Genomic DNA, 12,145 nt, shown 5'->3' on the forward strand with positions numbered 1-12,145 from the left:
AATCTCCAAAAGAAAGGCTTGGAGTACAAAGCGAATTTAGTAAAAGTTTTTCAAAATCTTATTGAACTTCCTTAAATGATTTTTACAACTACGAAGAAGATTTTTTCAAGTAATACGAGAAGATCCAGGATCAGTTTAAACTTGTACACATAACACAATAAATGTTATACAATTTCAAAAAACTTTTTTATGTTTTAAACATCGGTTTCAATTGAAAACATACAGGACATTTCTTCCAGATTTCAACATCAAGAACAGATTTTTAAATGAATTTTTTGTTTTTTTTTTTTTAAATGAAAGCCCCAATTTTTAATTGCTTAAAACGTAATTTGTGCTCTCCGGTAACCTTGTATTATGTAATTTTCCTATTCGAATGCCACCATATTGCTGGTCTAATACGAAGAAGGAACTGTTGCAGAAGTTAATTCGACCAAAAGTAGTAGTTGACCTCCTTCCGGAAGACAGGATGGTCAACGACTACTAATTAATACCGGTCTATTATTAATATTTGAAAATCCGTGTTAGACAGGTTGTGATGGCCCTGCATTTGATCAAAGTTGCTAACGTTAATGTCCGAAAGACTTTATATGAAACTTGTTTAAATAAAAAATCTTGTAAAAATGCTAGAATAATTCCTTTTATGTGACAATAAAGTGTTTATATTTTTGCAACAGATTGTATAAACTTTGTGCAAAGTATGTTCTCGTAAATATTGCGTTTATAGAAAAATTATTGGTATGCAATTTGAAAAAACTTATAAATTTCCACTGTCCTCCCTCTCCTGTCTGTCCTTAATTTCTATAAAAGAGTTAACGAGGTGAAAACTGAGACCAAATACGGAAAACTTAGGGTAGGAAGTCCAGGTTAACAATATATGAACTTCTGGTTTAGACCGGAAGTCACGTTACTTCTATTCAAAACTTCCCCGAACGAGTAAGATACTGTTGATGACCGACCACTGCATTTCTAACAAGAAAAGTATGACGTGCATGGGCAAGACATCACTAAAAGAACTGAGAACATTGTGACGAAAAATTGCAGCCCGGCATTGTACGATGTCACAATGAATAATCGCTCGTTAGAATTAGTTTGGTTTATTTGGTTACGGGAAGATTTTTATGTAAAGCTTGACTTAATTTAAGTGTTACTAACACGAAGAAAACCCGGGAAACTGCACGTAACCGTCCTCTTGGCCCAGCCCGAACCCAGGACAAACTAACTATCGGTGTTCAGTGGTTTTATCCATTCGGCTACGGGAAAGCACTTATTAAGAAAGTATCGTTCAGAAATGAAAAATCCGAGTGGCAAGTGCTATATACTACCTGTAGCAGTAATTAAGTGAATGTAATACTGTATATATATATATTTTAAATTATATCTTTTTTTGTAAGAATTATATTTACGATTTTTTGCCAATAGATGGCGCTACGTGTAAATTAGAAATTCAGTGACTCCCACGATAGTCTCTGCGTCAGTTCGTTAGTTGAAAAGAAAAAGAATGACGCCAGTAAATAACAGTTTCCTAAAGATTATTTAAAACATATTTCTTTCATTTACTGTCCGATACATAACAGTATATTTCAAACTACTGAGACTCTACTGTATACTTAATGAATTATGATATTATTCATATGCAAATTTTTAAAAACACCACTTTACGTTAAGTCAAATACAAGACATACTTTAAAAAAATGAATGAGCCAAGTCAAGAAAAAAGGAAGAAAGCCAATTTCCGGATCTGCACGTGGTGTTGAAATTCGATAATTTGTAGAATGTCATCATTTTATCAAATTTTAGAACCATACGCGCTTCCATTGATTCTTCAACTATTTCCATTTTAATCCGTCGATGTCTGTACTTTTACTTCAAAGTATTCTACAAAATTTAAAAATAGACCATTAGGATGGAGATAACAGAGATGGTGTATGTGAGCACAACACCTATGAAAATATGGTTTTAGAATTACAAATCTCAAGACGATCAATTTGGGGTTTCAAAGGAATGAAAAGATCTAGCAACAGGTAACTTCCCGGAGTTATTAAAAATTTTATATTCTTATAATAAAATGGCCAAAAGCTTAATTTTGAGGGTTAAACCCTCAATTTGTAACCTATTCAAACACCATTATTCTTTAGGAATTTTCACATTCACAGATTACAACAATACCAGTCAATCAACAACTCTATTTTACCCAGATGCATTTTTCAGAAATTAAAATATTATCCTTTTCAATGGGCTTTCTTTCAAACAAGCCAAACGAAACACAAACACTTTTTCAATACTCTAGTAAATATACAATAAATTCACAGTTGTACATTAACTAACAATTTAAAATGTTTATCTTACACAATAATTTAACATTTCAACCATTATTTTTTTTTATCTCCATAATCATGCCATTTTTTCTTATTTTTTAAAAAATACTATTGTTATAAATATTTTAATTTTTAAAGAATTTAATCTTCAAATTATTGCAGTACCTGTGTTTTTTTCTTCAACTGTACACACTTTGAGCAGTCCTTGCTGTCATTACTTCCGTTCGTTGTTTCTGACCTCATTTACCAACACTTCTGCAGTAGAAAATCCTGCCTCCTATCGGCCACAAACCAATTTCACGTCTCGTGTAAATTTACTCCCGCATTCTCATTCGTTAATAATAAAAGATTTTTGTTATTAACTATTTCTAGGTGTTCATACAACTTTCTCTTCATCGTATTCCTCTCTGGACTAGGCTTCGTGTATTAAGACCAATACATTTGTCACGCAATGTCTAGCAACTCCCGAATTCTTGTAGTCGTATTTCATTGTTCTAACATGTTCCTTGAATCTTTCACGTAACTCTCTTCCTGTCTATTCTATTTAAGTAAATGGTTTCTGACAATCACAATTAAATCTATATATAACACTTGCCTTTTTTATAAGTCCTTAATTTTATGCTACTCTATTGTTCTTATTCTCGTTTTATATAATACAGTAGTTGTTCTACATTCTGGGGTCAATTCTATATTATGTTGTTATTGTTATAAGAACACATAGAAATAGAAACAAAAGTCTTTTATTGTTAATGAATGAGAATGATGGAGTAAATTTACACGAATCGTGGAATTGGTTTCTGTCCGATAAAAGGCAAGAGGGGAGGATTTGCAGTTGCAGTAGAAGTGTTGCTGAATGAGATGAGAAACAACGAATGAAAGTAACGAATGCAAGGGCCGTGTAAATTGTGTATGTTTAAAGAAAATAACAGAAGTACTGCAATAGAATTTAAACAATAATTAAAAAACAAAAAATAGAAAAAATGATGTGTTTATGGAAATAGAAAAAATAACAATTGGAATATTGTAATATAATGTAAGATAGAAAGATAAAGTAAACAATGCTTCAAGTCTGAGATAAAGAAAAGAATGATCTTTATTTCATCGAATAATAATTGTTTTCTTATGTTTCCGAATTATTTTGCTTAATGAATCTAACAGGTATTAGCAGATTCACGCTGTATCTATGTGGCAGCTGGGTAATACTTCAAACGCTAATAACTATACAGAAGTGCGCGGCCCGCATGGTTTATTGGATACAAACAACATTGAACATTGTATTTTCTGGGTTTTGTTTGTTATTAACAGTAAACACGTTAGTATTTAAGTTTAACATATAGTAACACTTAAACAGTGGAAAGATTTCCATAAAAATTATCGAAAGGTAATTTTCTCCTGGCAATTACGTTAAAGTAGTAAGAATGTGTCACGTTTCCATATCTCGATAAACTGATCTAATGGAATAAGTGCATCTTTCGAAAAATATGTTTTGGATAAAATGTTGTTTATATTTAGAATAGGATGATTATATGCAATTGAAAATTGAGACTTTCATTTAGAAAAATAAAATTGAACCGATTTTTTTGCCGATTATGGCGCCGTTTACGATAAAACCGATAGCCCAATCTTGTGGTTTTTTAATGTTTAGCATTTTTCGTTCGATGATATTAGCGAAGTTGAGGCCGAAGTTTTCAACGTGAAAACGTGTACGTCGGACGTACGGCGCCGCTTTCCTGTAAAGCCTAGAAGTTTGGCAATGGCCTTTGGTATTTCACTGACTTTCCAAACACCATTGTCAAACTTCTAGGCTTACAGGAAAGCGGCGCCGTACGTCCGACGTACACGTTTTCACGTTGAAAACTTCGGCCTCAACCTCGCTAATATGGAGGAGGCGTGTTTTTCGAGTTACAGTAGAGCGTCGAAAATTGGAGTCAATTGGGGACTGGGGTTGTTCCAATTAGTCATTTGTTCCGATTTCCGACTTTGTACGAAAAAATATATTAACCTGTCCGATGTTCAAATTTTTCTTCGTTGCGTGTCGCTTCGTGTTAAATTTTTCTCCGTTGCGTGTCGCTTCGTGTTGAATTTTTCTCCGTTGCGTGTCGCTTCGTGTTGAATTTTCGTCGATTTTAAGCCTAACGAAAATTTTTATAATAATAATCGAGGCTATCGTATCGTTAAAAATTATTTCTGCATTTTGTACAAACAAAATAAATATATCGAAGAATATAAAAAACATAAAAATTATACTTTAGAAGTAAATCTAGTATCAAAAACGTTCGATTCAGCACGACACAGTCCGACTGAAAATCGTTCCGATTTCCGGCCATTTCGATTACCGACGTTCCGATTAACGACGCTCTACTGTATTTTGCTGTTTGCGCATTTATAGAAGTGCTGTTAAAAGTTCATTTTAATAGCACTTCTCTAAATGTGGAAGAAGTGAACTTTTGGATTAATCTAATAATTTTAAAAGATTTTAGACGTAGTTTGTGCGAGTTCATTCAAGTTCTAAGGTCTCTTATTTTTTTTCTGACAAAATACTTACGCAAACAAATTGAAACTTCTGCCACTTCTCAAAATAATCTTCTTTCTGCAAACGTATACATTTCCATAACGTCGACGCCGTGACATCATGGTCTTTACGAACGCTTCTTTAGAGGTCTGTTTTGACCACTGAAAAATCGATGATGCTAAAGCGGCACGACTGGAAAATGTGCGACCACGCAGTAGTCACACATTTTCCAGTTTCCTCAGTGGGCTTTCTTATAAACAAGCCAAACGAAGTACAAACACTTTTTTGATACTCTACTAAATATAAATATATTCACAACTATACATCTAATAAAAATTTTAAATGTTTCTTACACAATTTTTCAACATTTTAACCGTTATTTTTTCCTATTTTCATAATCACACCATTTTTTCCTACTTTTTTAAAAAGTACTATTGTTTAAATTTAAAAAAATTTTTAAGGCTATTTGTTCTACAATCAAACTACGGCTATGTCCGAGAGGTTCTCTACAGGTGTGACATGTGGAGAGTCGGGATAGACATTGAGCACAGACGATGTAGGCATTGGTGCAATGGTACACTGAACTAAATTGTAATGTAGATAGAAATTAATTGATTTACAGAAATTCAATAAATATTTTGGGGTGGGATGTACGACATGATCTAAGTTAGATGTATATAAACGTAACTGCCGAGTTTCGTAGTAATTGGTCAAACGACCTAGGAGTGTATAGAGAACAAACAAACATTCTCATCTATATATATATATAGATAATAAAATCTACGCACAAGTTAGTTTGAAGTTGAAAGTCATGATTAGTTGATAACCTTGTCGTTTGCAATGGAAAATTCTATAAACAATATTTATGGAAAAGATGGTTTCATAAGTATTCACTGACACTTGTGGAGGTTTAGTTGTATATGATAACAATAACGAATAATTGTATGCAATAAGCAGAGTTTCATTTAGACAATAATGTAAATGTAAATTTTATTTTGCTTTCTCCACCCTGTGAGCACGAAGGTCCTCTTTTAGCAAGCCCATTATGGGTTCGGCCCGGCCCAATGGGGCGGCCGGGTGGTGAAGGACGGGGACCGACATATCCAGTCGGATCACCCCCCGAAAAATTCCTGGGGATTTTTTCGACCGGTCTGGATTCGATCTCGGTTGGCTGCCACCTTGACCGCTCCGGCCATCCGGCCTCCAAAGTCATTATTATTTATCATTATAATTTTTCTTGACTAATAGTTTTATTTTTATTTAAAAGTTATTGAAATTATCAATATCAAATCATTAACCATATTTAATCTTCCAGTTAACTTAGGCATTTATATTGTATACACATGGTTTTACTCGTATAGGACAATGTGACACATGGCCGATATGCCGAGAGGAAATGCCTCGTGGGAGGTCTTTTATGGGAAACTTGTGTAAAAAACGTGAAGAAAACTCAATATGACTAGCTCATTGGCTAGGCACGAACCCACGTGTTCAGTGGTTTTATCCACTCGGCCGCTGGTATGTAAATGATCATCAGAATTTCTGTATGTACTGTACAAGTTACTTGTTTTTATTTTTATTTGAAAAGTGAAACCAATACATTTACTTCTTAATGTATTGTACAGTCAATATTCCAATAATGGCATCCCAACAAAAGCCATTTTTCAGGGACGTTTCTTTTTCAAATTCTTACAAAATAACCTCCGAACAATAGCTATTTTTTTTTATATTTCCATCAATGGCCGTCATTCAGAAGTTTGATTGTATTGCGAATGTTATTTTCCTTAATTATATTTTTAAAACATTTTGTAATACATTGAACATGTAATTTATTATCGTTGTTTTTTAATTATGTTAAATTCTTACAAATCAATCACTAAAGCTATTTTAACGTAGAATTTTCTGTATTTTTGAAGTGTTTGCCATACTTCATTTTAACATAATTATTAAAGTAACAATACTATATTAACAATTATAATACTTTACAATAATCGCTTTCCTGCATCAAGTAGAAAGAATATTTTTCAGGTTAATTTGTATCCTAAAAAATGGATCAATCAACGTTAAAAATTGAAGATTGGGATAATTTAAAAAATCATCTCGCTGAAAAGAAAACTGAACCGTTAGGAGATGCGGAAGCTTTGATAGAAAATGGCATCTTGTTCCCTAAGCTTGCAAATGTCAATATGGAAGTCGTGGAAAGAATCGAAGAGCTTCGAAAGTTACAACTGGAATACTTTCACCAAGAAGTGAAATACTTTGATGAATCTCACGACTTGGATCTAAAATATGCCGGCATAACAGATCCACTCTTTAAAATGAGAAAGGAAATTGTTAATAGCGATACGAATATGTTGAGCAAAACTGAGAAACCAGAAGAAGCAACTGTTCAAGGAATTCCGGATTTTTGGCTTAAAGTTCTTTTAAATTCGGGTATAAAAAGTATGATACAAGAGGATGATAAAGATGTCTTGATGTATCTGAAAGACATCTGTTTAAAATACAAGGCAGCTAACTGCAGAGATTTCATTCTGGAATTTCATTTTAAACCGAACAAGTATTTCAGAAACACAATTTTAACGAAAGAGTATGAGGTGAAATGCTGTCTGAATCCCACTGATCCTTACTATTTCGAAGGTCCCGAAATAGTAAAATGTACAGGCTGTACCATTGAGTGGAATGAAAATTTCAACAAAACAATAAAACCCGTCTGTAAGGAAAATGGAGCAAACGTTACAGAGGAAACAGCTACAGAGAAGCAATCATTTTTCAATTTCTTCGGAATCTTCGGCCATATTGAAGAAAGCGACGATCAAGAATTCAGGGAATTTCTATCTTATGACTTTGAAATCGGGAAATATTTCAAAGACAGAATTATACCAAGAGCCGTACTTTATTACATCAAAGATGTAGAACCCGAAAGTGACTGGTCCTCTCTTGAATCGGAAGACAGTTCTGAAGATTAAAATGTATTATTTCAATAAATAAGAAGCAAAATTAAAATTTGAGTAGAATTTTAAATATTGAAATTGATTAAAATTGTATCAGAAATTCCAAATAAAATTTAAAGTAATCAAATATCTTAATGTAGTTATTACTGTAAACCCCCCTTTAACACGGTAGATACGTTCCGTGTTATGTGAATCCGTGTTGTACGAGTCTCTTAAACACATGAGCCAATCACAACCCAGCAAACGGGCTGTGATTGGCTCATGTATTTAAGTGACTCGTACAACACGGAACGTATCTACCGTGTTATAGGGGTCTACTTATATAATTATGAATTATCCAGAATGCAAGTCCAAGCTGTTTAGCCAGAAAAAAAATATATTTTTCATACACCACATCTCTTAAACTAGATTACCAGATATACAAAATACTTTTGGCACCCATTCTGTCAATATCTAAGATGATATATAAGTGGATGGGGCATTGTTTCACCTGTAACTTAGTTTAAGTTGTCCGCATATTAATAACTTGGAGAATCATTGATGCATTCAATTATTATTAAGCATTATTGTCTATTAGCAATAATCTCAGAATAAATATTTCTTAATTAATGTTAAATTGAATTTATTTAACAATTAAATCACATGAAATAAAAACTGAATAATACAAAGCACAATAAGAATTGTTAATTTATAGAACTATTCAATATTAAAAATATATTTTTAAAAATTTTAGGCATTTTCTATGAACACAATTAATACTGTATTTTTATTTAATACTAAGGATGAATGCCAGAACTTTTAGATTAACATAGGTAATGCTAAAAACAATTTTTTAAATGAAAACTAGGCGTGCAAAATTAATATTTCTATCGCTATTCTTCAAATTCTGGCAATATACAGGGTGTCTATAATTGAATCAGTGCCTATATTTTAGGAATAGATTCTAAGCCGAAAATAAACCTAAGACAATGTATAAAGGTTTTTCAAGATATAGCATGCCAAGAAATCGTATTGGAAATCAATTTTAAACCTCTTGCAAAAACATACTGTTATTTATTTTCCAATATTGTGTTACCAACAAATACAATCTGAAGCCTTGTTATTTTAAATGTTGAAAATTGTTTTTCTGAATACATTGTGAGCAAGTTTCTGGTTTGTTGTATTCAATTGTGCATCCACATGTATGGACATTTTGAGCAGTTATTGTAAATGATCCTGTTTCATTTTGTAAAAAATGAAATGTTATTCAAATTTTTATTGATAAATTCTTGCTATTCAACGATTTTTTTTTACTATGAAACAGAAGGATAATGCAAAATTTTACAAGTGGATAAGTCTTTGTTTACAATTATTATAGCAGGGCCTACTTGGGCAACATTTACTTACCTCAATCAGTTGACAGAAGCAGAAAAAAGTATAAAATTACTTAAATTGCCAACTCTAGTGTTAGTAGTATGGTAGGGAATTTGAAAAGTACCTTTTTGGAAGTCCATATATCAAAAGCAAAGTGGATGTTGAAATACTTTATAGAAGATTTTAAACTTATTTTTGAACCTAGAATCTATCTCTAAAATATTGGCAATTTTTAATATCAAAATTACAGAGATTGAACAGGGGTAAACTACATTTGAAATATATGGCCATGCCATTTTTAATGTTTATCCATGTATATCCATAACTTGCAACTGAATTATTTATTGTTGACACAAACAAACAATTCTTCCCTGATCATTTTAAAGCTAGGTTTGTGACAGTTTGTTGCTATGATTATGTCAGTACAAGTTATTGATATTTCTTTACTTCAAGTGCACTACTTCCTCATTTGTGTTATTTTACATTCGAAATGTCCAGCCATTTTATAGTAATTTACAGAATTTTTGTAGAAACATTTTTTAAATCAAGTCTTTACAATGAATAGGTATAAAATCTTACATATAAATTAAGATTTTCAAAACATTAATCTTCAAACAAAATCTGACTTTTTGATTTTTTTTCTTTTGTATTCTAAATTACAATAATTTAGAATAAGAAAATCAAAAATATCAAATTATCAACAACATATCAAAGTAACAACAATATCAAACTTAAAATAGTTTATTGCTTCAAGTTTAAATAGTAATAATAATAAGTAGATATATATATATATTATATATATATATTCACGTAAATAATAAAATGTTTTATTATTATTCTAGTTATTATCGTTATTAAATATTTAACAAATGAATGAAAAATATATTAAAAATTCAAAATACACAAATTAAAATATCAAATGTGAAAAAGTTTACTACAACTCAAAAAGTATACATGAAAAAAAAATTATATCTCGGGGAATTTTTTAAATTACATTTACTGTATGAAAATCTGTACAGATACAAAACTCTGAACAGTTAAGACAGAACATTTAATTAAAAAACCAGCTTTATACAATATTATCAATATATTTTATATCAACTTTCAACTTAATATCATTACATTAAAATGATATAGATCATTCTTTAATGATACGCAATCTCCTGGGATTTCACCAACAAATTTTTCATTACAGATAAATTTAGTTTAAAGAATTTTTTAAATCAATTTTTTAAAGTTTTTATTAAAGGTCAAAAAAATTAATTTGTTATATTTAAGTAAGCCAAGAATTCAAAAATTTCAAGAAACTTTCTTCCATTGTAGCACCCTTTTCATTAAATATATATTGCTATGAAGAATCATTATATAATTCGATAACTAAGTTTTTTCATTCTATATGTATTTACTATATACATATATTATTCTTTACAATTATATAACTTTACATTTAATATTTATATCTTTCGATAAGAAGATTTTTCTTTACTAACTTAAATTTTCTATATTTAAATTACAAATTTGTAAATACTAATAAAATACTTGATATTGTATTTTTGGTGTTATTGAATTGAATGAAAAAAAATTTCACGAATGAAAGAGAATAATGGAAATGTTTATATAGTGCACAAATTCATATGACATCCAAAAAATTATAGCTATGCTACAAACCAAAATCATAACCATGTCCTTGAAATTATTATTAGAATATAACTCCCATTAATATAGTATCTTCTCACTCATTTGTAAATTTGTGGTGCTGTTTGCAATATTGTAAGAGTGGTGATTATAATTTAATTTCTTTACATACATTCACATTTGTACTCCTCTCTTACAATGACTAGTTCCTTACAATATTTCACAGTTCATATATATCTATTATTTTAATGATTCCCTATTAATTCGTTTTATTAGTGGTTCGTCGTACACCCAATTTTCTCCTATTTCGTGAAATACCTAACAAAGAAAAATAATTTATTATTATTTTTTTAGGTAAACAAATTTAAAAAACTGCATAAAATAGTTAACAGTAAAATATTAATATCAAAAAGAACAATAAAATCAGAACAAATATTTAAATATTTTCAGACATCAGCAATATCATAGTTATAAATATCAGGTCAGTCCATAAGTCCATGCACATTTTTATGACCTTGAGAAAAATCTTGTTTTGCTGTTAAAAATGTCAGTCTAATGTGATAATTTTTACACTGAAGTGTTAAATTGGATCTCATTCATATAATACTGTTCAGAATTGTGAACATTTCAGTTGTTTATTTTCGTTAAAGTGGAAGTAACCTACGAATACAAAAGACATGTTTTATACTTTTTATTTTTAAGTGGTGAGAATGCTACAAATGCAGCCAAAAAACTAAATACTGTACATAATCAAATTGTAATTAGTGCAAGGACTGCAGAAGTGATTTGAAAGATTTAGAAACAATGATTTTAGTGTGGAGGATAAGGCTCGTACTGGAAGACCTGTTGACTTTGATGACGATGCTCTCTCTGCACTAGTTGAAGCAGAACAATCTTTAACAGTTGATGAAATTGTGGAACGTTTAAATTCATCCCACGGAACTGTTCATAGACACCTACAACAAATCGGAAAAGTTTCAAAGCTAGGAAAATGGATACCACACGAACTGTCAATAGCTAACCGACAACAGCATGTAAACATTTGCACGTCTCTTTTATCCCGTATTGCTTTAGAACCTTTTCTTGGTAGGCTGGTTACTGGAGACAAAAAATGGATCCTCTATAATAATGTGACGAGAAAAAGACAATGGATGGATCGCGACAAGCAGCCAAAACCGACTGCAAAAGGTGGGTTGCGTCCAAAAAAAATTCTTTTGTCTGTTTGGTGGGATATGTCAGGTGTAATTCACTTTGAGCTGTTAGAACCCAATCAAGCAATTACAGCTCAAATGTATTGTGAGCAGAGCGTTTAAATGAAAAATTGAAAAAAAAATCGACCGTCGTTAGTGAACAGAAAGCAGGTTCTCTTGCAGCATAAT

At 31.0% G+C, this 12,145-nt stretch overlaps 2 protein-coding genes across 4 annotated transcripts in view; one reads left to right on the forward strand and one right to left on the reverse strand.

The window, feature by feature from the left end:
* The first annotated feature begins 6,875 nt into the window (after positions 1–6,875).
* Positions 6,876–7,880, forward strand: LOC136971800 (nucleosome assembly protein 1-like 1). Its single transcript, XM_067266301.1, has one exon. The coding sequence runs from the start codon at positions 6,876–6,878 to the stop codon at positions 7,791–7,793; it is 918 nt and encodes a 305-aa protein (XP_067122402.1). The 3' UTR covers positions 7,794–7,880.
* A 2,153-nt stretch (positions 7,881–10,033) lies between these two features.
* The window catches only part of LOC136971776 (oxysterol-binding protein-related protein 9), an 81,984-nt gene continuing 79,872 nt past the window's right edge, over positions 10,034–12,145 (reverse strand). For 2 of the 3 annotated variants that reach the window (XM_067266276.1, XM_067266277.1), the window contains exon 21: positions 10,034–11,084. In XM_067266276.1, the coding sequence (XP_067122377.1) occupies positions 11,007–11,084 (78 nt within the window). In that variant the 3' untranslated portion in view covers positions 10,034–11,006. The remainder of the gene's footprint in view (positions 11,085–12,145) is intronic. The other variant, XM_067266275.1, reaches the window with a different exon arrangement.

Source organism: Centruroides vittatus, unplaced genomic scaffold (assembly GCF_030686945.1).
Source record: "Centruroides vittatus isolate TY-2023 unplaced genomic scaffold, ASM3068694v2 contig_272, whole genome shotgun sequence".
Lineage (NCBI taxonomy): Eukaryota > Metazoa > Arthropoda > Arachnida > Scorpiones > Buthidae > Centruroides > Centruroides vittatus.